The sequence below is a fragment of the Balaenoptera acutorostrata genome, chromosome 10 (assembly GCF_949987535.1).
Source record: "Balaenoptera acutorostrata chromosome 10, mBalAcu1.1, whole genome shotgun sequence".
NCBI classification, from domain to species: Eukaryota; Metazoa; Chordata; class Mammalia; order Artiodactyla; family Balaenopteridae; genus Balaenoptera; species Balaenoptera acutorostrata.
Genome location: NC_080073.1, coordinates 48,680,852 through 48,703,998, shown reverse-complemented (window position 1 = coordinate 48,703,998; position 23,147 = coordinate 48,680,852). Strand labels below are relative to the sequence as shown.

The 23,147-nt window shown below is 51.1% G+C and overlaps 1 protein-coding gene across 3 annotated transcripts in view; it reads left to right on the top strand.

Moving 5' to 3' along the window:
• DLEC1 (DLEC1 cilia and flagella associated protein) overlaps positions 1-23,147 on the top strand; it is a 113,754-nt gene that overhangs the window by 66,592 nt on the left and 24,015 nt on the right. For 2 of the 3 annotated variants that reach the window (XM_057555820.1, XM_057555821.1), the window contains exons 8-19: positions 6,099-6,186; positions 6,704-6,877; positions 7,513-7,649; positions 9,112-9,204; positions 12,091-12,181; positions 12,808-12,970; positions 14,088-14,280; positions 14,935-14,993; positions 15,580-15,748; positions 16,161-16,601; positions 16,702-16,860; positions 20,482-20,621. In XM_057555820.1, coding sequence (XP_057411803.1) covers positions 6,099-6,186; positions 6,704-6,877; positions 7,513-7,649; positions 9,112-9,204; positions 12,091-12,181; positions 12,808-12,970; positions 14,088-14,280; positions 14,935-14,993; positions 15,580-15,748; positions 16,161-16,601; positions 16,702-16,860; positions 20,482-20,621 — 1,907 coding nt within the window. The remainder of the gene's footprint in view (positions 1-6,098; positions 6,187-6,703; positions 6,878-7,512; positions 7,650-9,111; positions 9,205-12,090; positions 12,182-12,807; positions 12,971-14,087; positions 14,281-14,934; positions 14,994-15,579; positions 15,749-16,160; positions 16,602-16,701; positions 16,861-20,481; positions 20,622-23,147) is intronic. The other variant, XM_057555819.1, reaches the window with a different exon arrangement.

Sequence of the window (23,147 nt, the reverse complement as noted above, 5' to 3'; positions counted from 1 at the left end):
TTTCATCTTTTTCAAAATATGTACCCAGGTACTGTAAAATATTGGCTGTTGTGTAGTGTTCATTTTGTTGGCGAGGGCGCACATCTGTTTAGAATCATTCTAGTTAATGAAGTTTTGTTAATCTAGCCTAAAATGAGTTATTTCATTTAAAGTCAGTATTCATTTTGCTTCTGAAATTATCTCAGATTTGTCCAGTAGGAGCCTTACAAGTTGTCTCCCGTGTTCTTTTGATATGACCTCGCAGCTTCTTGAGCGCTTCCTTACATTCTGCTACATTTTGAAAGACTTGTACTCTCTTTGTACAGGCTAATCTTGTACTCTAATCTTGTACTCTCTTTGTCCCAGTTCTGGAATCAGTTTCTAAGAAGCCCTGGTTCCTTTTAGTGGAGAATGGTATTTAGAAACCAAGATCTAAGCCCTAGGTCTGCTACTAGCTACTGGGATGCCATTGCTTCTAAGTCCTTTAAATGGATAGAGGTGGGGAAAAATAACAATTTCAGAGGTCCATCTATATATATGTAAATGTGTATATACACGTAAACATGCATATATCCATATCCATGTGCTTACATATTTAAAGTCATGACTTCGTGCTGATTCCTCTAACTGCAGTCTAATTCCACAGTGCCTCCTCCCATTCCACGCCTATAGCTCCCTCCACCTACAGTCATCTGAAGAATCTTGGAATAACATTCTACTCATGGAAGTCTCTGCATCTAGTTTAGTGAGTCTCAGGGTCAGATCACCGCAGTGATTGCATGTCCAGTTGCAGGATTCTAAATATTTATACTGTGGGAGGCATACAGCCCAGATGTATTATGTTCTGGGACTTAAGAACAGCATTTGTGGTTAAAAGTACTCGATAGAAGAAAACAAAGAAAGGGAGTACTTAAAATGGTCCCTTCCAGCATTGTTTTAAGGGCAACTTTCATTGGAGTCTCTTTTAATGTGTTCAGCGTTCCAGTTACTGTAACCATGTAACAAATTCCCCCAAGACTTGGCAGCATGAAACAGCAGTTTGCTTTCTGATCAGGTAGGACACAGCTAGGAGAGTTTGTCTCTACTCTGCGATGTCTGGGGTCGCAGCCGAGAGACTGGGGCCAAAGTCTCATTCACTCACACGTGTGGTGGTTGGTGCTGGCTTTCAGCTGAGACCTCAGTTCCTCTGCCTGAAGCTTCTCCACATCAGCTAGTTCCTTTCCTTTCCCTTCCCTTCCTCAGAGCACAGTGGCTGGTTTCCCCAGGGCAGGCCTCCCCCAAAGAGAAACACAGTCTGCCACTGTCCCTTATATAAATTGAATTGTATCTAGTGATGTCTCTTAGAAATGCACCTTGCATCTGTTGGGCATATGACTGTGTGCATAAGTTATTTACCCAGCTAAACTATAAAGTTTAAGGATAAAAACATTTTCAAATTTGCCAAGTCTTTCAAAATGTATGTCCCATGCACCCTTTCTCAGGAAACTCTTAGGGAACATGCTCCCCTATATAAGTGAGTAAACCAAGGAAGGGGAAGGCTTGATGTGTGGGAAATGAGAGATCCAGCCTAGGAGAGACGTGCAGGAAAGGCCCAGGTCAGTAATGGTTAAGGGGCTCTGCAGTTACTGCTGCTACAAAGCTTAACAACTTAAAACAACCATTGTATCATGCTTGTAGATTTTTTGGATCAGAAATTCTGACAGGGCACAAAGGGAATGGCTTGTTCCATGATGTTTGGAGCCTTAGCTGGAAAAAGTCAGTGCCCAGGGGTAACCTGAAAAATGGGGCTGGAACTCTCTGAGGCATTTGCACTCACACAGTAGTTGATGTTGGTTGTCTGCCGAGGGTGTTAACAGAGCACGTGCACATGGATTCTCCGTGTGGCCTGGGCTTCCTCACAGAATGGCTGCCTCAGGGTAATCAGGCAGCTCAAAGTGAGTGATCAGAGTTTCGAAGTGAGTATCCTAGCAAGCCAGGGGGAGGTTGCATCACTTTTTTTTTTTTTTTTTTTTTTGGCTGCGTTGGGTCTTCGTTGCTGCGCTCAGGTTTTCTCTAGTTGCAGCAAGCAAGGGCTGCTCTTCGTTGCGGTGCACGGGCTTCTCATTGCAGTGGCCTCTCTTGTTGCGGAACACGGGCTCTAGGCACCTGGGCTTCAGTAGTTGTGGCACACGGGCTCAGTAGTTGTGGCACACAGGCTCTAAAGCGCAGGCTCAGTAGTTGTGGCGCATGGGCTTAGTTGCTCCATGGCATATGGGATCTTCCCAGACCAGGGCTCGAACCCGTGTCCCCTGCATTGGCAGGTGGATTCTTATCCACTGTGCCACCAGGGAAGTCCCTGCATCACTTTTTATGACCTAACCTTGGAGGTTTGGTTCCCTTGGAATACATGAGCAAGTCATTACTTCCTCTGCATTGCTATAGGTTACAAACGAGTCACTAAGTTTAGTGCAGATTCGAGGGGAAGCTACATAGATAGACCTCACCTCTCAATGGAAGGAGTGTCAAAGAACTTCTGGATGTATCTGAAAACTGCTACAGGGGTTGTCCTGTCCTCGGTCATAGCAGTAGGTGTAGCAAATGACCAGTCCAGATTGGAAGAGGCCAGAAGGCTCTAGGAAGGGTTGACCTGTGGGGGTGACACTGATAAGAGTCCCTGATACATCTGGACATCTTGGAAAGAGATTTGTAGGGTAGTGGAAAGAGATTAAATTATTGATAAGTACATAGCAAACAAAATAGTTGGTTGATTAAGTTTTGGAAAAACAAAAATTGTATAAGGGAGAATTTCATGCTCAGCTGTGAATAGCATTTACATAGCAACAATAATGTAAGCATTACTGATCTAACCATGAGTATGATGTAACTTACATTGGGAAGATGAGGGATAAGAAGGGTATGGCATGTGGTGAGCTGGTTAAGGGTGAGGAGAGAATATCCATATCACCCATCCATAATTAATGCCTAAAACTGAAAAAAAAAAAAATAGCATGCCATCTGGAGCCATGGAAGTAAATTCCAACATAATCAGCTAAAGGAGGAAGAAGTGTTTGTGATTGGGTGTGGGAAATGGCCGGGGCAGAGGCAGGGGAAGAGGGCACGATTTCTATTTTCGAAATTTTGTAGAACTCTTTGCCTCTTTAAACTATGTGGCTGTCCAACTTTGATGAAAATAACTTAAAAAGAAAACTTTCTACCAAAAGAAACGCCATGCCCAGATCATTTTACAGGTATACACCATCAAACATTCAAGCTAATCCTGATCTTGTATAAACTGTCAGAGACTACAAAAAGAAGGAACATACCCTCATTCTTAGGTAATGAGCCTGCTATGGTCTGAATGTTTGTGTCCCTCCAAAATTCGTATGTTGAAATCCTAACCCTCAAAGATGGTGGTATTAGAAGGTGGGGCCTTGGGGAGGTGCTTAGGTCATGAGGGTGAAGCCTTCGTGAATGGGATTAGTGCCTTTCTGAAGAGGCTCTAGAGAGATCCCTTGCCCCTTCTGCCACTTGAGGACACAGTGAGAAGGTGCCAGCTGTGAATGGAAGAGGGCCCTCACCAAAACACAACCATGCTGGCATCTTGATCTTGGACTGTCCAGCCTCCAGAACTGTGAGAAATACATTCCTGTTGTTCATAAGTCACCCAGTTTTATGTTATTTTGGACTAAGAGCCTAATGTTACCTTGACACCAAAGCCAAATTAGGAGCTATGACAATGAAAGCCATAAGCCAGTCTTGCTTAAGAACATAAGCCCAGTCTTGTCCCCCAGCCTTTTGGAGCTGTGAGAGGGCTTGTCTGTCCTGAGATGGGGAGCAGAATGGGATGCTGGCTGTGAGTGCTGGAGGCTAAGGAGTTGTGGTAGGAATAAAGATCTGTACCTTGTAAGCCAGGGGCTTATTATGTTTCCTATAATTTCACTTTTGCTTTCTTTCCATATTTTGGTAAATTTAAAAGACATTTGAAAGAAAAAAAAACATAGGTTCAGTAATACGACGTAAAAAACCAAGCAAGAAGAAACACGCACACACACACACACAAACATCCACCCCAGGAGCAAATTGAGTATAACCCAGGAATGCAAGGAATGTCTTCATGGTGGCCCTTGAGTTGGCAGTTGGCTGCCCTGAGCCTGTCATTTTTTTCCTCCAAGGCTTCCAGTGCTGTTAAGGAAAACCAGCCCACTCCGCAATCCTCGTAATTACTGTCTTCCCAGACCTTGCAACCACGCCGTAGCTACCATGTTTCAATGCCTGACCTCTACCTGCACCTCATTTCAGTCGACCATGGGTGAAAGCCTTAGTAATTGTGATGCGTCCCAGGGTTCATCACACCCTACTTCCCACCAGCTAGAGTTCTTATCGCTGCCAGACTGGGGAGAAAGCCAACTCCAGAATCACATCCTAAAGGTCTGCTGTTTTAGGACCTTTCTGACACACAGTGTCATAGCCCGGGTTCCCCATAATGCGGAGTCTGAGGTGGTGAGATTTTGTGCTGTCATTTACAATTCCAGGGAGGAGTGAGGAAAGGGGATGGGAAGGAGGCAGAGCCAATACAAGAATTACTGGGCTTCCCTGGTGGCGCAGTGGTTGAGAATCTGCCTGCCAATGCAGGGGACACGGGTTCGAGCCCTGGTCTGGGAAGATCCCACATGCCACGGAGCAACTAGGCCCGTGAGCCACAATTACTGAGCCTGCGCGTCTGGAGCCTGTGCTCCGCAACAAGAGAGGCCGCGATAATGAGAGGCCTGCGCACCGCGATGAAGAGTGGCCCCCACTTGCCACAACTAGAGAAAGCCCTCACACAGAAACGAAGACTCAACACAGCCATAAATAAATAAATAAATAAAAATTAAACTTTAAAAAAAAAAAAAAAAAAAAAAAAAAGAATTACTGAGCTGACTTCCAGAAAGTGCAATTGATTATTTTGTCTTGTGAGACATCCCTTCATAAACTGCTAGATCCCGCCTCTCATTGCTTGGGGGTTTGCCTTGTGTGGCTGGGAGCAAGACTCTCTGGAGGCCTGCTTCAGTGGACACGAGGGGCAACCACTGCCATGAACACCTCGATCCGTAATGACAGCAGTGGCTGCAGCTAGCCCCGAGTCTGGAGAATAGCAGCAGATTGAGGGTACAGTGCCAGGGCTGTCCCGTGCACGTGTGCAGACCTGAAGAGGCAAAACTGAGTTAGTATCCTTGCCATATGGAAAATAATTTAATCCCTACCTCACTCCGTAGCCAAAACAAAATAATTTCCAGCAAAGATCTCAAGCAGAAATTTAAGAAGAAAGTATAGGAGATATAGAAAGATTTCTTGAAACTGAATTATAAACCTTGAACAAAATGTTGATAAATTTTATATTAAAATTTTAGAAACTGTACATCAAAAGATAATACAAGTTGTAAACTTATACAAGTTATATATTGGGTTGGCCAAAAAGTTCATTCGGGGTTTTGTTACGTCTTACGGAAAACTGAATGAACTTTTTGGCCAATCCAATACTTATACTTTATAAGGTATAACACATACCTTGTAAAGAATTAATACCCAGAATACATAAAGAATTCCTACAAATCAGTACGAAAAAGACAAAGTACCCAATGGCAAATTGGCACTACGAACAGACACATCACACAAGAGGAAACCCAAATAGCAAATAAACATACGAAAAGATGCTCCTCATCATCAATAACAGAGAAATAAAAATTAAAACTATAATATGGGTCTCTCCACACTTGGGTCTGGTTCACAGGTGGATTGAGGCAATGTGTTGTGCTGGCCAAAAATGGATTTAAATGTTGATTTAGGCATACATACCTATGAAGACATGCTTCAAATTTATGGAGCTGTTTTCTGGTGGGAGGCTGGGGCAGGGCTTCATCTGTATTTTTAATGTTTTACTTCTTAAGCTGGGTGATGGAAACACGGCTTGTCATGTTATAATTTATAAGTTTTTCCCAGTGTAATAGTTCTCGAAATAGAAGGCAAAGGTGTATGCATGTATGGAGTTCCTCTTCCGTGCCAGGTTCAATACATTTATCCCCCCACCCCCTTCCCATATTATTCAGTGAACCCCAGACTTCATAGCCTTTGTCCACACACGTCGCTTTGCCTTTGAACAGATGGTGATCTCGCTGCAGAACACCACGTCCACCAGCCGCCACCTGCGAGTCCTCCCGCCGTCCACGCCCTACTTCGCTCTGGGATTGGGTGAGCTCAGGGTGGCAGCGGCCTGGGCGGCCTCGACATCGTGTACTGGCCTTGCCCCGGGTTACACGCCCGCCAGGCCCTAGGGTGACGCCACAGCTGCACCCCTTGTGCTCCGCAGAGGCCTCCTACCCACCCTCCACCGAAGGCCCCCAGTCCCCACAGCTCCTCCTCGGATCTCGTCCCTCCAGGCTCGGCTCTGCCCTCTCCTCGCCCTGCGCACTGTCACTGCCCTCAGTCAGGACCCCTGGTTCCTCACTTAGGCCATCGCAGTGGCTTCCCCGCCAGCCTTCCTGCCTCCATGACGCAGTGTTCTCCTGAACAACAGCTCTGATCTTGTGTCCCACCCCCCAACCCCCGCAGAAACCTCAAATACCTCTCTGCTGCCCACAAAGTAAATGCTAAGCCATTGGCCCCGCCTGGCCGCTCCAGGTGGACCCTATCACTCCCCCCGCCGCCCCAGGCCCTGGTCTTCTTACCTGGTCTCCAGAATCTCATTTGTCGCTTCTGTCCCCCGCAGGGATGTTCCCAGGAAAAGGTGGGATGGTGGCTCCTGGGATGACCTGCCAGTATACTGTCCAGTTTTTTCCCGACTGCCTTGGGGATTTTGATGACTTTATTTTAGTGGAGACCCAGTCAGCGCACGCGCTCCTGGTCCCCCTGCAGGCCCGGAGGCCGCCCCCAGTGCTGACGCGTGAGTGTGCTCTGCTCCCGCGGGATTCAGGGAGGGCTGGTGCCCCTAGAAGGACCGCCTGCCCACAGGGCCCCTTCGTGGCAGCACACGGCCTGTCCCCTGGGGCAGGGGCTTGTGGGTCCTGAGAAGGGACCTGCCAGAAGCTTGCACACAGTCCTCCCGTGTCAGGCCCCGGCCATCCTGCTTCCCCTGGAGGCTGCCTCTGAGTGACACACGTCGGGAGAGGAGGCCAGCATCCCAGCTGACCCCAGCCTAGGCGTCGCTGGCTCAGGGACACCCTGAGTGGGCCTGTGCCACGGCGAGGCGAGCAGGAGTGCCTGGAGCCCTCCATGGGTGTCACCTGTGTGGCCATGGGGTGGCTGGCTTTGCCTGGACGCCCTCATTTACGAGTCCCTTCAGCTGTCCGCAGGCTGCAACTCTGACCACAACCCCCAGGGCCATGCCGGGTGGCACTGGCTGAAGCCCGAGCGCGTGGAGTCCCGAGGCGCCGCTGCCGTGTGGGAGCAGGGCTGGGCCTGTCCCCATCCATCCCCCTCGCCCCTCCACAGCTGCTCTTAGCTCGGGCTGGGCCTCCGGAGAACAACAACAGGGCGGCCTGTGCTGTTTCTCTTGCCCATCTTTCCTTGTGGCTGCAGTGTCGCCGGTGTTGGACTGTGGTTACTGCCTCGTTGGGGGCATGAAGGTGACCAGATTCATCTGCAAAAACGTGGGCTTCAGCGTGGGCAAGTTCTGCATTATGCCTAAAAAGAGCTGGCCGCCGCCAAGCTTCAGAGTGAGTGCTCACGGATTGCTACCTGGAAAAAGAGCAAATCCATCAAAGGAAATAACCCCTGTGAGGGACTTGCTCGAGTGCACCTGGGAGTGGAAACACACACAGAGAACAGAATTTTATAACCTCTCTCTCTAGCTACTACGGTCCAGTGAGAATCAACATGTACAGAGACCAGCACTGTAGTTCTTGTTACTCCCCTAATACCTGTGTGACCCTGGGCAGGTCCTGTCACCTCTCTTATCCTCCAAGACCTGACTCAAATGTTCCTGCATTCATTCATTCATTCATTCAGTCAGTCAGTCATTATAGTAGCAAATGTTTGAATATAGCAGAGGTCACAAATTGGCAGCTCTTTGGCTGAATTTTGTGGGTATATTTATTTGGCACAGGGCTTAAAAACATTTTTGGAGCCACCATTTAAAAATAGAGAGATTTCGGACTTCCCTGGTGGCCCAGTGGCTAAGACTTCACGCTCCCAGTGCAGGGGACCCGGGTTCAATCCCTGGTCAGGGAACGAGATCCCGCGTGCTGCAACTAAGACCCGGCGCAGCCAACCAACCAACCAACCAACCAACCAAATAAATAAATATTTTTTTTAAAATAAAGAGACTTCATATAAAAATGTGCATTTCCAGTCTCTCTGAAACATTGGGAGATGTGCAGCCCTGGGCCAGGATCCCCCGTGGCCTGTCAGCTGGAGTTGAGAAGCAGGGGGTGTGCACATCCCCTCCTGTTTGCCCAGCTCTGCCCTCCCCGCCCCAGGGCAGCCAGGTGCTGACACCACTGATGGTCACGCTCACTCACACTGTTATCTGTCTCAGAGCAGAGATATTTTGCTGTACCTGTGTCTCCCGAAACAAGTGACAGATCCAGAGGACCACATGTTCCCAGACACACATTTCACTCGTTTCTGTTACCTGCCAGGGTCCTGGAGGCATGGGTCTGTGTCCCTGGCATGCTAAGTGGCTTCCTGTGTAGGCACCTGGGCTGCAGCTCTGCTGACAAGATGGCAGCTTCCCTTGACTGAGGTGCTCATGGCCAGGGGTGGGTTGAGGATGGAGGCCGACACAGAAGCCAGCACCAACCACACAGGCTGCTGTAGCAGGGAAAGGACTGTGCTTCGGGAGCCCACCTCCTGGGGGAGGCCATCTCTCACACCTCCTGCTTTGCGTCTGAAACACTTGTCAGTGGTCCTTGTACCTCCTACCCGCAGGCAGCTCTTTGTGGACGCTCTGTCTTGTACTTGTCTCTAACCACCAGCACCCCATCTAGTGCCCGGTGCGGGTTGAGTAAGTGCTTGCTGAATGGATGAGCCTCAGTTTCTTCATGAACAGGAGACTGGATGATCCATAAGACCCTTCAGATCACAAAATTGATGTTTGGAGGAGGGAAGCGTGTCATCTGAGCACGAGAGTTTACAGTTTCTTCCACACTGTTGGGTCCTCTTCTGCTTTTCTTTAAGGCTGTTGCAACCATCGGCTTTGTTGAGCAGCCTCCCTTCGGGATCCTGCCGTCAGTGTTGGAGCTGGCTCCGGGGCAGGCCGTATTCGTGCAGGTAGGTGATGAGACGCTAGCTTGTCTTTCCTTATGATTGGTTGGCTGTTTCCTCAACTGCTCGCTTGATTTCATTTGCCTCTCTGGTTTTTTGTTTTTTGGGGTTTTTGGGGGGTTTTTTTTGGCTGCCCCACACAGCTTGTGGGATCTTTAGTTCCCGGACTAGGAGTTGAACCCGGGCCACTGCAGTGAAAGCACTGAGTCCTAACCACTGGACCGCCAGGGAGTTCCCGCCTCTGTGTTTTCATGACCCAGATATCCACTCCCAGGTCCCAGCCTTGGCGGTTTCTATGTAGGAACATGCTTTTGCATTCTGTGGGGTGATGTCATTTGACTCTCCTGTGACCTCCCTCACAGAGCAAGTGCAGAAAGCCCTAGCAATGCCACCACGATCCCTGAGCGTTGCTTGCCCACCTGTGAGCCTGTGGGTCACCTCCACCAACATCTGAGCTGCCTCCAGGATCTCCCCTCGGTCCTTCAGTCTGTCTTGGACCATCCCACCCCCTAAATCTGGTACCTTTGTTCTGTTTCCTGTTTTATCCTCAGTTATATGGTCAACAAGGCCCGCCTTCCTTAGGCCTCATCCTGAACCTCTGCAGAAGCTCCCAGAGTCTGACCTCCGGGATGTGGGCTCCTCCTTTCCTAACTGGCCCCTTTCCATGGTCCCTTGGGCCTGTCACACCTGCTCACTGGTCCCCAGAAGAGGCTGTGAGACATGGTGATGTCTTCCTGCCCCTGTCCCCCCACCCTCTGCTCCAGGAGTCTGACTCTGTGCTGTCCCATGGCTGGGTGTGGGGCTGCCACAAGCGTGCATGGCCTTCCTCACTTGCCTCTTGAAGGACGCACCCACGTTCAAGAGTAAAAGCTATCTGGGTTCTGGGGAGGGGGATTTGGCCTACACCATGTCATCAGGTAGTGAGAGCCAAGAGCCATAGGTTCTCAAACTCAGCTGCACATGGCCATCCCCTGAGAAACTTGCAAACAAGCTGACATCTGGGCCCCAGCCCTGAGGTTTTGAGTTAATTGGTCTGGGGTGTGGCCTGGGCATAGGATTTTTCAAGCTCCCCCGGTGATTCTGTGTGTGCAGCGAAGTTTGAGGACCACTGCCATAAGCTTCTTTGCCAAGATGTAAAGGAAGGCTTCCTTTATCAGCTCCTTTCCAGTTTCAAGGGTCTGATGGGGTCTTGTTCTGGAGCGATGCTGTCTTGTTCATGTCTGTGATGATCTGATCCTGATAAGAACCTGGCTCTTGGAGTCAGGACGAGGCCAGTTCAGGAGCACAGTAGGGATTATCCATCCTCCTCTGTTGCCAAGGGGTGAGCCGGGTCCTCTTGGCATAGCCCAGGCCTTGTCAGAGCCTTGTGGTGGCTTTAAGGAATTGGGGCTGGTCACCCCTGCCCAGGCCATGATGTCCCCCTCATCCCATCCTCCTGTGATTCCCCAAGGAAAAGAAGAGGGTGGCAGCAGCAGTCTTTGGGGAGCAGTGGGGGAGTCAGGGGGAGGTCTTCCCCTTTGCATTCCTTATGTAAATTTTGTTTATTGATTGGGATTTTGTTTGTTTTAAAATTTATTCATATTTCCAAATAAATAGATTCACATGATTAAAAATTCAAAAGACGCAAATAGATGCACAGTGAAATGCTCCCTCTCCCCCCAGTTCCTCAGCCACCCAGAGGCCACAGCCTTACCAGGTTAGAGTGCCCTCCCAGAGATATGTGATGCCTACCTAAGCAACTGCACATGGTTTCTTCTTTCCTTTGTTTCCATTTTTCCTTCACACAAATAGTTGCCCACTCTGTGCTCTGTTCTGCACCATGTATTTTCCACTTACTGTTTCATATTTTTTACAGCTGCATAGTATTCCACTGGGCATATGAACCATAATTTAATTTAGGTCAACTGTCCCCTGCATGAAGATTATTTCTGATCTCTGGCCATCTCAGGGAATAGCTTATACATACATCACTCTGTCCTACCAGAAGGATACAGTCCTTGATGTGCATTTGCTGACTCAGGGTCTCTGCTCTCATAATTGTGATACATGTTGCCAAAATCCCCACCATGTGGATTGTATCAATTTGTACTTCCAACCACAGTACAGTGAGGGTGCCTATTTTAATTCTCACACCTTTGCCAATACAGTGGGTTATCAAACTTAAAAAAAAAAAAACCTGTTATCATGGACATTTTAAAACATATACAAAAGTAATCTGAAAAAGAATAGATATATGTGTATAACTGACTCACTTTGCTGAACACCTGAAATTAACATAACATTGTAAATCAACTATACCTCAATTTAAAAAAAAAGGGCAGAAGTCCAACTGGCCAAGCAAAAAAAAAGAAAAACAAAAACAAAAACCCAAAACAAACCTATATACAAAAATGGAATAGTTGAATGATCACCCATGTACTCATTACACAGCTTCAACATTTATCAACTCTTGGACAACCTTATTTCCTTTATACCCCTCCGTCTCTTCCCACCAAACGCTGCCCTGCCCCTCTAGATTATTTTGAGGAAAATTAAGGTATCCTATCACTGTGTTTATGATCGCTAACTTTCTGCTCTTTGCCAGTAGGAGGCATGAAAAACTGTTCTCCTGGGTGGTTTGCATTTCCACTTCTTTTATCATGAATGAGGTTAAACATGTTGTTATTTAAGAGCCATTTGTATTGCAGTCCTGTGAATTCTCTCTTCATAGCCTTTCAACACGCTCCCCAAATTAGCCGGTGGAGCCTGGGCTGAACCCCTAGCCTTAGGGAAGGGGCCGGGAGGGGAGGGAGAAGTGGAGACCAGAGGGAAGGGGGTGCAGCTGAGAAGAAGAGGGCGAGGAGGTAGAAGCCCCCTGCACGGGAGACAGCGGGACAGCCCTTCTTTCCTCAGGTCCTGTTCCTCCCAACCAGCCTGGGAAAGGCAGAGCAGACCTTCATCATCGTGTGTGACAACTGCCAGATAAAGGAGCTGGTGACCACAGGTGGGCTTGGGTGCGCTCCCAGGGGTGGCCCGGCTGCGCCTGGTCCCCCTTGGGGGTGGGGACACTCAGGGGATGCTGCAGCCTCCAGGGCTCTGGTTTGGGGCCTCTAGCTCTGGTCAGACCTTAGAGACCCAAGCCAGTGTGGGCTTCGGGACTGTCCCAAGGGGCCGTCTAGTGCGAGAGGGATGGAAACCTGGGGGGCAATCTTTTATCGAGTCACTTTGAAACTCACCGTGATCTCCTTTGGGGGACTGCCAGTGACTCACACAGGAACGACCAGGGCACCTGTACGTTCCTGTACAGTTAGAAGGGGCATCCTGCTGAATTTCCTTAAGGTGCCCTGTTCCTTCCTTCCATCTGTCTGTCTACCATCCACCCAGTTTCACTCACCAGGTATTAATTGAGTGCCTGCTACATGCTATGTTATCAAAATCACCTTCTTTTGGTCTGTGGTGACGTGGGGACATGAACCTGTGTGCTGTTGGCTCCGGGTTCCCCTGTGTGCACTTCCCGGGGTCACGATCACGGCCGGTTGCATGTGGATGGTGGCCTGGGTCCTGTGACAGCCTTCGGCCACAGAGTCCTGGTTTCAGCCCTAGGGAAACTTCACTACTGTACTTTTTCAGGAATCGGGCAGCTGGTGGCTCTGGATCTGATCTATGTTTCTGGTGAAAAAAGTCAGCCGGAGCCCGGAGAGCTCACAGACTTAACAGCCCAGCACTTCATACGCTTTGAGCCTGAAAACCTTCAGTCCACGGCCAGCAAACTGCTGATTATTAGAAATGCCACGTGAGTGACGCCTGTGAGGGACCCCAGCACACACCCTCCCTCCTTCCTCACCTGGCCTGAGGTCCCAGTGAGGCTGGTGGTTCCTTCCAGAGGCCAGGGAGGAATCTGGGCACAGGATGGAAGGATCCAGATTTGCACTGTCCATCATGGTAGCCAGTTGCCACATGTGACTATTTAAATGGAAATCAATTAAAATTAAGTAAAAGTAAAAACTCACTTCCTCAGTGACACCAGCCACATTTTAAGTACTCAACAGCCACATGGGTAGCTGGTGGCGATCATATTAGGCAGAGCCATAACTGCAGGGAGTCATATTGGACGGTGTTGCTCTAGATCCTCTGGAGCTTCCTTAACCAGGAACAGTTTTCCAGAGAGGTCCTGCCCAGCCCAGGAGGGGAAGCCACCCAAGTCCCAGCGTCAGACAGATGATGGCCTGTGGGTTCAGCTCTCACTGCCATTTATTCCCTGACCATCCTCTGAGCTCCGTCATTACACCAGGACAGACCTTGGTGAGCCTCCTGGCCAGGCTGCCCAAGTGACCCAGGCCTTGCACAGGCTCTGTCTCCTGGCAGGATGAGTAGTTCTCACCTGCCGTCCCCCTCACCGACACCTGCTGTCAGCAGCATGCCTGGAGTCCCACCCCTTCCACCACCATGGAGTTGTCACCGCTCCTGTTGGCAGCCAGTGGGCACATATCTTTCTGGCCAGAGCAGTAGTCCTGGGAGGCCAGAGCTGGAGAGGCAGAGAGTGGGGTCGATGCGGCAAAAACTCACGTGGTAGAAGATAAGGCAGAAAATTTTCCTGATATCTGGGGGGGTGCCTGATGGTTAGAGCATGACTCCCCCGAGTCACTGTGGCCCCAGCCTCCAGCTGCTGTGCGGGGCTGTGCTGGGAGGTCTCCAGACTCCCTGCCCCCCGTGCCCTCCCTTGCCCAGGTGCCCCCAGGTCCTCCATGGGAAGGGCCTGAAGGCTGATCTGGCCACTTCCTGCCCCTGGGTCGTTTCCTGCTCACTCCGGGAGCAGGGCCAGGCCAGGCCGGGGTTTGGGGGGACCTGATTCTGGCAGAATTGGGACATGGCCTTGGATCCACTGCCTACTGTCAAGGTCGTCCCCACAGGCACGTGGAACTGGCCTTCCGCTGGCAGATCATGAAGCCCAACCTGAGGTCCCTAATGCCTGGAGAAACCTACAGCCCGGACAGCATCAAGTCCCATCCTGACAGGGAGACGGCCTTCTCCATCGCCCCCGACATGGGAGCTCTCAAGCCCCACACGGACCACGAGTTCCTCTTGAGCTTCTCTCCTCGAGAGGTTCGAGTGCGGCTGTCTTGGTGGTCACACATGATTGGGTCACGATGTTTTCACCCTCTGTCCCTGTTCTTTGGTGACACTGAAGCCACAGCTGACGCTGCCGAGATCCCTAGCATCCTGCCGAGGCTGGCACTTAGCTAAGAGCGGGGCCAGTGGCCGGGCTTGGTGTGCAGCTCGTTTTGCCTGGTCCCGACCCTGCACACCCCATCTGCAGCCAGAGCCTGGGCTCATTTCCTCGGCTCTGGTGTCTTCCGTGTCTCTACTACATCAAAGGTGTTACCATTCCTGCCCAGCCCACAGAAGCCCCAGAAAGAGTGAGGTGGGGTTCCCCAGAGTGAGGCTCACATGGCCCCCGCTTTCCAACAGGAAGCCGTGTGTGTCCCGGGCGAGGGGTGGGGGGGAGTGTGAGGGGGATGCCCAGGGACCCTTGCTGGTAAGAGAGCAGGTCTGCCTCTCAGCATGCAGCCACCTCACGGCCTCTCCCGGGAGGGTGTGGTGCTTCAGACTCACTGAGGGCACTGCCAAGGGAAGCAGCGCGGTGTCTCGTGGAAGACCTCTCTGGGGGCCGGGCCACAGGGAGGAGGGATGCCTGCCATGACTCCAGCCTTCCCGGGGGCAGGCTCTTGTCTTCAGGGTGCTGCGTTTGCCTTGCAGCCCGGGGATTTTCACAGCGTGCTCCAGATGGTGCTGGAGGAAGTCCCAGAGCCCATGAGGTGAGCGGGAACCGGGCCCCTGGCTGAGGGGTGGGCAGTTGGGCATGCTGGGGGAGGTGCTGGGACGGAGTGGAGGAGCCCCTGACCCCCGGCAGGCTTTGGCGCGTGGGAGCGCCTTGCCTTGCCCTGGCACCCAGGCCTGGAGCGGGCTCCGCAAGCAGGGAACAGCTCACGGGACTCGCCACCCTGGAACCTTGGAGCTGTGCCCCAGGCTCACGGTTACCACTGGGCAGCTAGGCTGGTGGCCCCTGGGTGGTGGTGACTAATGAGGGGAGGTTTTGTCCCATGGCGTCACCTCTGCCAGCGCTTGCCTGAGCAAGCTGTCGGTGGGGGACCTCCAGTCAGCTGGTGTGGAGATGCTGGCTGACGCTGCTGCAGGGTGGTCCCTGGGGGTGCAGGGAGGGACCCCCGTCCCAAGCCTGTGGTTGAGCTGCCGTCACAGCCACAGGCATTCATCTGTTTCAGGACATTGCTGACGCCTCTGATTTCAGGGGGCTTGGGAGCTGTGGGCAGGGGGCGCTTTCTTTTCACAAGACCAGAGATAGGGGACACAATGGCTCCTAGCTCATGGTGGGTTTGTGTCCAGTTTGGACTTGGAAAACCCGAAGGATCCCTCGTACTCTGTGGATGACGTGATTGTCCTGGAAATCGAGGTGAAAGGCTCAGTGGAACCTTTCCAGGTTCTCTTAGAACCATATGCCCTCATCATCCCCGGGGAGAACTACGTTGGGATGACCGTGAAGAAGGATTTCAAGGTAGGTGGTTGTCCCTCCCCAGCCTCGGCTGCCCGAGATGGTGCTGAACTCGGGCGCGAGCATGGGGAGGAAGCGGCTGGCGGGGCCAGCAGTGGTGGCCGCTGCAGAGAAGCTGAGGCTCTTCCCAGAGCCCCGGAACCCACTTGGTTTGAACAGACGCTGGGCCGGGCACATCTGTCATTTGTCAGCTTCCCAGCATCCTCCAAACGACAGGACTGTGGCACCCGTTCCTGGGTTTAGGGATCTTTGACCGGCCGTGGCGCCCACAAACCCTGCAGTGAGCGTTGGTGCCATTGGGTGGCTGGGATTTAGCTGGGAAGGTGTCGAGAGGACCTCTTGTGAGCCCACAATCCCGCAGTCCTTTAGCAAGTACAGATCTGACGGGGAGGCCGGCTCGGGGTGTGTCTTTCAGATGTGGAACAACAGCAAGTCAGCCATCAGGTACACGTGGGGGAAGATCAGCGACTGCCACGTCATTGAAGTGGAGCCCTGCGCGGGGACCATCGGTACTGCAGGGGCCGAGGGAGGGGCTGGCTGGGGAAGGAGAGCTCGAGGTGAAAGGGGCCTGTGCAGGGGTCCGTGGCCCTCTGATCCGCTCCAGCCGCAGCCTGGCCCTGTGGTGGGTAAGGAGTCTGCCAAGGCCAGGTATCTGAGCCCGGCCACAGAGGGGACCTGCCCCTGCTTCCTTTCTCCACAGCTCACCTTTCCTCTCCCTCTCTCAGAGCCCAGCGAGGTGGAGGATTTTCAGTTGAACTTTACCGGGGGTGTCCCTGGCCCGACGAGCCAGAACCTGCTGTGTGAAATCAAAGACTCCCCCTCACCGGTGGTCTTACACGTCGAGGCGGCCTTTAAGGTGCCTCTGGTGGGGCTGGGCGGGCCGGACCGGGAGCCGGGGTGGGGCACAGAGCCCACGGCCCGGGTGGCCCAGTGACGGGCCCCTCTGGGTGCCTCAGGGGCCTGCCCTCGTCATCGACGTCTCAGCCCTTCAGTTTGGTTTGCTGCGCCTGGGGCAGAGAGCCACAAACTCCATCCAGATCCGGAATGTCAGCCAGCTCCCGGCCACGTGGTCCATGAAGGAGAGCAGGGTCTGCCTGCAAGAAAGGCAAGAGGGCGTAAGTCCTGCGATGCTGGTTCGTGGTGCCACCCCCCCCCCACACCCCCACCACACACCCCCCGCCAGGAGCCGAGTAACCCGCGTGGTGTGTGAGCCGTGGAACTGTTGCTGGTGCCTTCAGAGCGTGGAGGCTGGGAGAGGAAACGCCTGCCTGGTGACCTTCGCCTCGCAGAGTCCCCCATCCCCTGTCTCTAGGCAGTCGGGGTCCTTTCTACAGCAGAACTTAACCCCGAACTGGATTTTCCTGTTCCTTTCAGAGCAGCCAGAGTCAGGAAGAAAACAGGCAGCTGAGTTGGGCGGGAAGCTTCCAAAAGGCCTCTGGGGAGGGGCAGGCTGCGGGGCTCCCTGCAGAGGTTCCCAGCCTGCTTGCAGTTTTGAGTACCTGCCACCAGGTGGTGAGCTTGCCGCCCAAACCAAAAGGCTCCAAAAGGAAAATCATTTCCACTCAAATAGCACTTTTCCTTTTACTCTAAAAATAGAAAATATTAAAAGTGGCTAAGCATTGTCATCATCACATTTAAATTATGGCATCATGTTTTGTTTTGTCTTTTCATAAATTTATTTTATTTTTGGCTGCCTTGGGTCTTCGTTGCTGTGCACAGGCTTTCTCTAGTTGCTGAGAGCGGGGGCCACCTCTTCGTTGCGGTGCGCGGGCTTCTCATTGCGGTGGCTTCTCTTGTTGCAGAGCACGGGCTCTAGGTCCGCGGGCTTCAGTAGTTGTGGCTCATGGGCTCTAGAGCTCAGGCTCAGTAGTTGTGGTGCACAGGTTTAGTTGCTCTGCAGGGCTTGAACCCGTGTCTCCTGCATTGGCAGGTGGATTCTTAACCACTGTGCCATCAGGGAAGCCCATGGCATCATGTTTAAATACCATGTTCGGGGAATTCTCTGGTGGTCCAGTGGTTAGGACTCAGGTGCTTTCACTGCTGGGGCCTGGGTTTGATCCCTGGTCAGGGAACTAAGATCCCGCAAGCTGCGTGGCGTGGCCAAAAGAAAAGAAAAAAGAAAAAAAAAAATATATATATATATGTATTATGTTCAATCCTGAACAAGCCCAAGCCACACCAGCATGCAGCTAGCTATAAACCACTGGCTCACCATGCCCACCCTTCACACATAGTGACTGTAACTCCGTCGGAGCAGCTGCTGCACATGCGAGACTCTGGCCAGGTCTGTCTGGTGAAAGCACCCTCCCTCCCCAGATCCCCCATCCTGCTGCCCACTCCCCCTGTTGGTCAGAGGGCTGCACACTTTTCCTTCCACATTCAGGAGCTGAGGAAAGAGAGTCACAGCCACACATACATCTTCTCTGCCAATGCACCTTCCCTTCTCCAGGACTTTTCCTTTCCACTTGGAAGCCATTCTCCTTTACCTGGCGGCCTTGCTTCTCCACTAGGCACCCTGAAACTTAGAAGTTAATGACAGTTTGCATCGAACTGGCCAACACCATTGCCAAGAAACATTGCCATGTGGTCTGTTCCACAGGCTTGGAGTTAGCACTGGTCCCCCCAGGGCTCACTGGTCACGCTGCTTGGACCGTGGGACCACAGAGGCTGGCGGTGGGACTGCGGGCAGGGTGCTATCAGTAACCTTTTCTTCAAATGAAACCTTCAACAGAAGCCCAAGATCTAGAATAGAGTATGACTATTCTTGGCTCCCAGAGGCCCCCTCGTCAGGCATCCCTGCCCCACCCTGCCACTCCCCACATCCCGCTTCCCTGCCCTAGGACTTCTGAGCAACCCCTGGGATTTCCCAGAGCACAGTTGGAAACTTACGGACCTCAGCCAACCTCGTCACTTGATAGAGGAGAAACAGGGAGGGACAGGGGCTTCCCTGGGGCCACACAGCTAATAGGTGGCAGAATCGTAACAGATCCCAGTTCTCTGATTCCCAGTCTGTGTTTTTCTCCCATTGTGAAGAATAACTACATTTTACAGTTGAAGTAATTGTCAGTTTCACAGTACATTAAGATTTATGTCCTAATCGAAGCTGGTAGCAGTCCTGTCTCTACATTTCTCTGCGCTGTATTCTTGTGAGCTCTCAAAAATAATGTTGAGATTTGGGGTTTGTAGATGTCCCCAGGCCAGGGGGACCCAGAAACCCAGCCCCAGACCATAGCCCCCCCCACCCCCCAACACCCACACCCACACCCACACTCACCGGACTCCGAAGGAGAGGCACGTGAGGAACAACGAGCGAAGAAAGCAAAGGGGCTCTTTCCTTACCAGCAGAGCTTGGGCCCAAAGCTTGGACAAGCCAGGCCAGAGCACGCCAGCCACGTTTCCTGAGACGTAGGCCAGCCCACCCTCCCTCCATTGCCAGGGCGGTGGAACCTCTGAAGTGAGAGGGCACAGGGCCCAAGATAGCACAGCACGGCGGCCAGGGTGGAGGTGGGGTGGGACCGGGCAGGGGCGGCCAGGTCTCCCTCCAGGCAGGTGCCTTGCACTCCTTCATGGCCTTGGTCTCAAGGAAGGAAGAGACCAAAGAGGAGTAACCTTCCTCCTGGCTGTGATCTTTCAACGTCCAGTGACACCCCGACTAGGCAGTGCGGCCCATCTGGGGCCCTGGGGCCGCGCAGTCAGGCTGGTGCTCCTGGCCTCAGCCAGGACAGGAAGAGGGGCACTCTTCTCCCCAAGCCTTTTCCTTTCCCTTTTAGTGCCTGGTATGGGGCAGGGGGTGGACATGTCAGGTGAGTGGGAACTAGCCTGCAGTGGGACTGAGTGAGGTGAGGGCGTGACGGGGTGGGGAAGAGACCACGTGGGTGTGTTACCGAACCAAACTTGGGTCCGCTAGCCCACGTGCAGTAAAGCCAATCTACGGACACCAGGTTGTGGTGAAGGAAGGTGTAGTGTTTACTGTAAGGTGCCAGACAAGGAGAATAGGTGGCTCGTGCTCAAAACCCTCAAACTTCCCGAAGGGTTTCAGCAAAACATTTTTGAAGGCCAGGTGAGGGAGGTGGGTCGTAGCGTATGTGATCAGTTCGTGCACAGTTCTCTGCTTGGTGGATGGTGAGGTAACAGGGCGGTGTCACAGGGGTTAACGTTATCAGTCCTCAGGCTCCAGTAGGTCTGGGGACTATGTGCTCATGGTCATCAAGTAGTTAATTTCTTCCATTTGGTGGTGGTTTTAGCGTCTGTAAAACAACTTAGGAAACAAACGTGCAGCGGATACTGTCATCTAGGTGCTTCAGAGAGGAGCTACAGCAGAGGATGTGGGGAGGGGTCTGTCCCAGAAATGGCACAGTTACAGGTGCAAAGGGCAAATCTGTGGCCGCGTGGAAGCTTGCCCCCTCCCCCAGTCTGGGGGCTTAGTGGCTTTCCTTACTTGAAGCCGACAGCTCCTGACGCGCGCCTGTGCAGCGGGGCGGGCAGACCTCTCAGGGCCACCGTGCCGAGGGCGACTCTCTCTGCCTTACACCTCCTTTCCTTGGAGACTCAGTTTTCATCCTCTTCGTCCTGAGCTCTTGCTCAGCTGTGTTCCCCCACCCGCTTGCCTCCTTCCGCATCCTAGAAGCGCTCGGGGGATGGGGGTGGGGCAGCTTGGGGGCGACCCTGGTTGTTCATGGCCAGCACCCAGTTCTGCAGTTGCACGTGTCCCCACTCCTCGTCCTGCTCCCCATCAGGTGTCTCCCTTCGTCATCGAGCCGTCCAGTGGCCAAGTTCAGCCGCTGGGGGAGTGCAGAGTGAGCATCACGTTGGAGGCCCGGCACTGCCAGTGTCTGCAGACCGTCCTGGAGCTGGAGGTGGTAAACGGGACCTGCAGGTGAGGGGGTAGTGGGGGAGCCAGTACGACACACTCTATGCCTATTCGTGGCATATTTATTTATGTTGTGTGTAGTTACGTATTTGTCTATAGACGTTTCAGAATTTAAAGGCCTTGATATGTGCTTATTCTATGAAATTTGGAAATTACGGAAAAGAAAATGAAAATGATCCATAATCTATTACCTGGAGATCATTCACTAGTAATATTATGGGGTATATATATCCTTCTAGTGTGTATATGCTAAAGGAATTATACATTAATGCAACCACTTTGGACAACACTTTATTGTTACCTAGTAAGGGTAACAATACCCTTGGTCCAGCATCAGTCCTTCTGGATATAATCCCAGAGAGACTTACACGTGTGCAGTGGGAGCCGTGTGCTCATGCTGGAAGGCTCATAGCTGGACTGCTCATGACAGTGAAAAACTGGAAACAGCCAACGTTCATCAACAGGAGAATGCATGCAAAATAACTGTGGCAGATTTTCTCTCTTATTGGAATACAATTGACATGTCACTAGGTTTAAGTTGTACAACATACTGACCTGATTCATTTATATATTGCCATTGTAGCGTTAGCTTACACCTCCATCACTTCACCTAATTATCATTTCATTTTTGTGGTGGGAATAATCAAGTCTCCCAGCAGATTTGATGTATATAATACAGTATTGGTATCCATAAGCACCATACTTCACATTAGATCTTCAGGACCCATTCACCTACTAGTTGCAGGTTTGTACCCTTAAACAGCATCTTTCCAGATGCTGGGCACCCCCAGCCCCTGGTAACCACCATCCTACTCTGTTTCCATGAACTTGGCTTTTTTAGATTCTACATATAAGTGAGATATTACAGTATTTGTCTCTGTCTGACTTATCTCACTTGGCATAATGTTCTCAAGGTCCGTCCATGTTATCGCAAATGGCAGGATTTCCTTCTTTCTCATGGCTGAGTAATGTTCCATTGTACGCATATACCACATCGTCTTTATCCATCAATCTGCTGACAGACAGTTAGGGTGCTCCATTCCTTGGCTGTTGTGAATAATGCAGTAAACATGCGGGTGCAAATATCTCTTTGATATCCTGTTTTCACTTCCTTTGGCTATATACCCAGAAGTGGAATTGCTGGGTCAAGTGGTAGTTCTATTTTTAATATTTTGAGGAACCTTCATACTTTTTCTGTTATGTCTGAACCAATTTACATTCCTACCAGTGGTGTACAAGGTTCCCTTTTCTCCACATCCTCACCAACACTTGTCATCTTTTGTCTTCTTGAAGAGAGCTGCTCTAACAGGTGTGAGGTGATATCTCATTGTGGTTTTGACTTGCATTTCCCTGATGATTAGTGTTGCTGAGCATCTCTTTGTGTACCTATTGACCATTTGGATGTCTTCTTTGGAAAAATGTCTAGTTCCTCTGCCCATTTTAAAATTTGATTTGTTTGGCATTTTGCTATTGAGTTGTATGAGTTCTTTATATATTTTGGATATTAACCCCTTATCAGATATGTGTTATTGCTGACTGAAAAAAAAAAAAGCACAACCTAAAAGTTGAGAATTATGTTTTATTCTGGGACCTTACTGAGGACTATAGTCCAGAAAACAGCCTCTCAGATAGCTCTGAGGTAAGGGAGGAGCCAGAATATATGGGAGTTTTTGCTGGAAAAAAAAAAAAAATACAGGGGAACATCAAAAGACTACTGCTAATCACAAAAAACAGACATCTCAAGTTAATGATTTTAGTGCTTTTCTGTGTATGGGAAGATGCAAGGTTCTGGGCTTATTGAAATCATTCCTTTAATATGCATCTTAACTACTTATGGCTGGTACCCTGTCTCTCTTCATCCTGAATTCCCCTCAGGGTGCACTGGTGGAGGCAGGTGCAGTGACTGCTGGCTTGATGGTTGCAACATCCTTTGTCTACTGAAATGGCAGGCAGCATTCTTTGTCCACAGTGTGCAAATACTTTCTCCCATTTGGTAGGCTGTCTTTTCATTTTGTTCATTGCTTCTTTTGCTGTGCAGGAGCTTTTTAGTTTGATGTAGTCTCACTTGTTTTTGTTTTTTTTAATTAGTTATTTTATTTTGGCTGTGCTGGGTCTTCATTGCAGCGCACGGGCTTCTCCGGTTGCGGCGTGCAGGCTTCTCTAGTTGTGGCAGGAGGGCTCTAGAGCACGGGCTCAGTAGTTGCGGCACGCGCAGGCTCAGTAGTTGGCAGCACGCAGGCTTAGTTGCGGTATGTGGGATCTCAGTTCCCCGACCAGGGATTGAACCTGGGCCCCCTGCATTGGGAGCGTGGAGTCTTAACCACTGGACCACCAGGGAAGTCCCCCTCACTTGTTTATTTTTGCTCTTACTGTTTTTTGTACTTTTGGTGTCAAATCCAAAAAAGCATCCCCAAGACTAATGTTGAGGAACTTCTTCCCTGTGTTTTCTTCTAGGTGTTTTATAGTATCAGATCTTATGTTTATGTCTTCGATCCATTTCATGTTAATTTTTGTGAGTGGTGTAAGATAGGG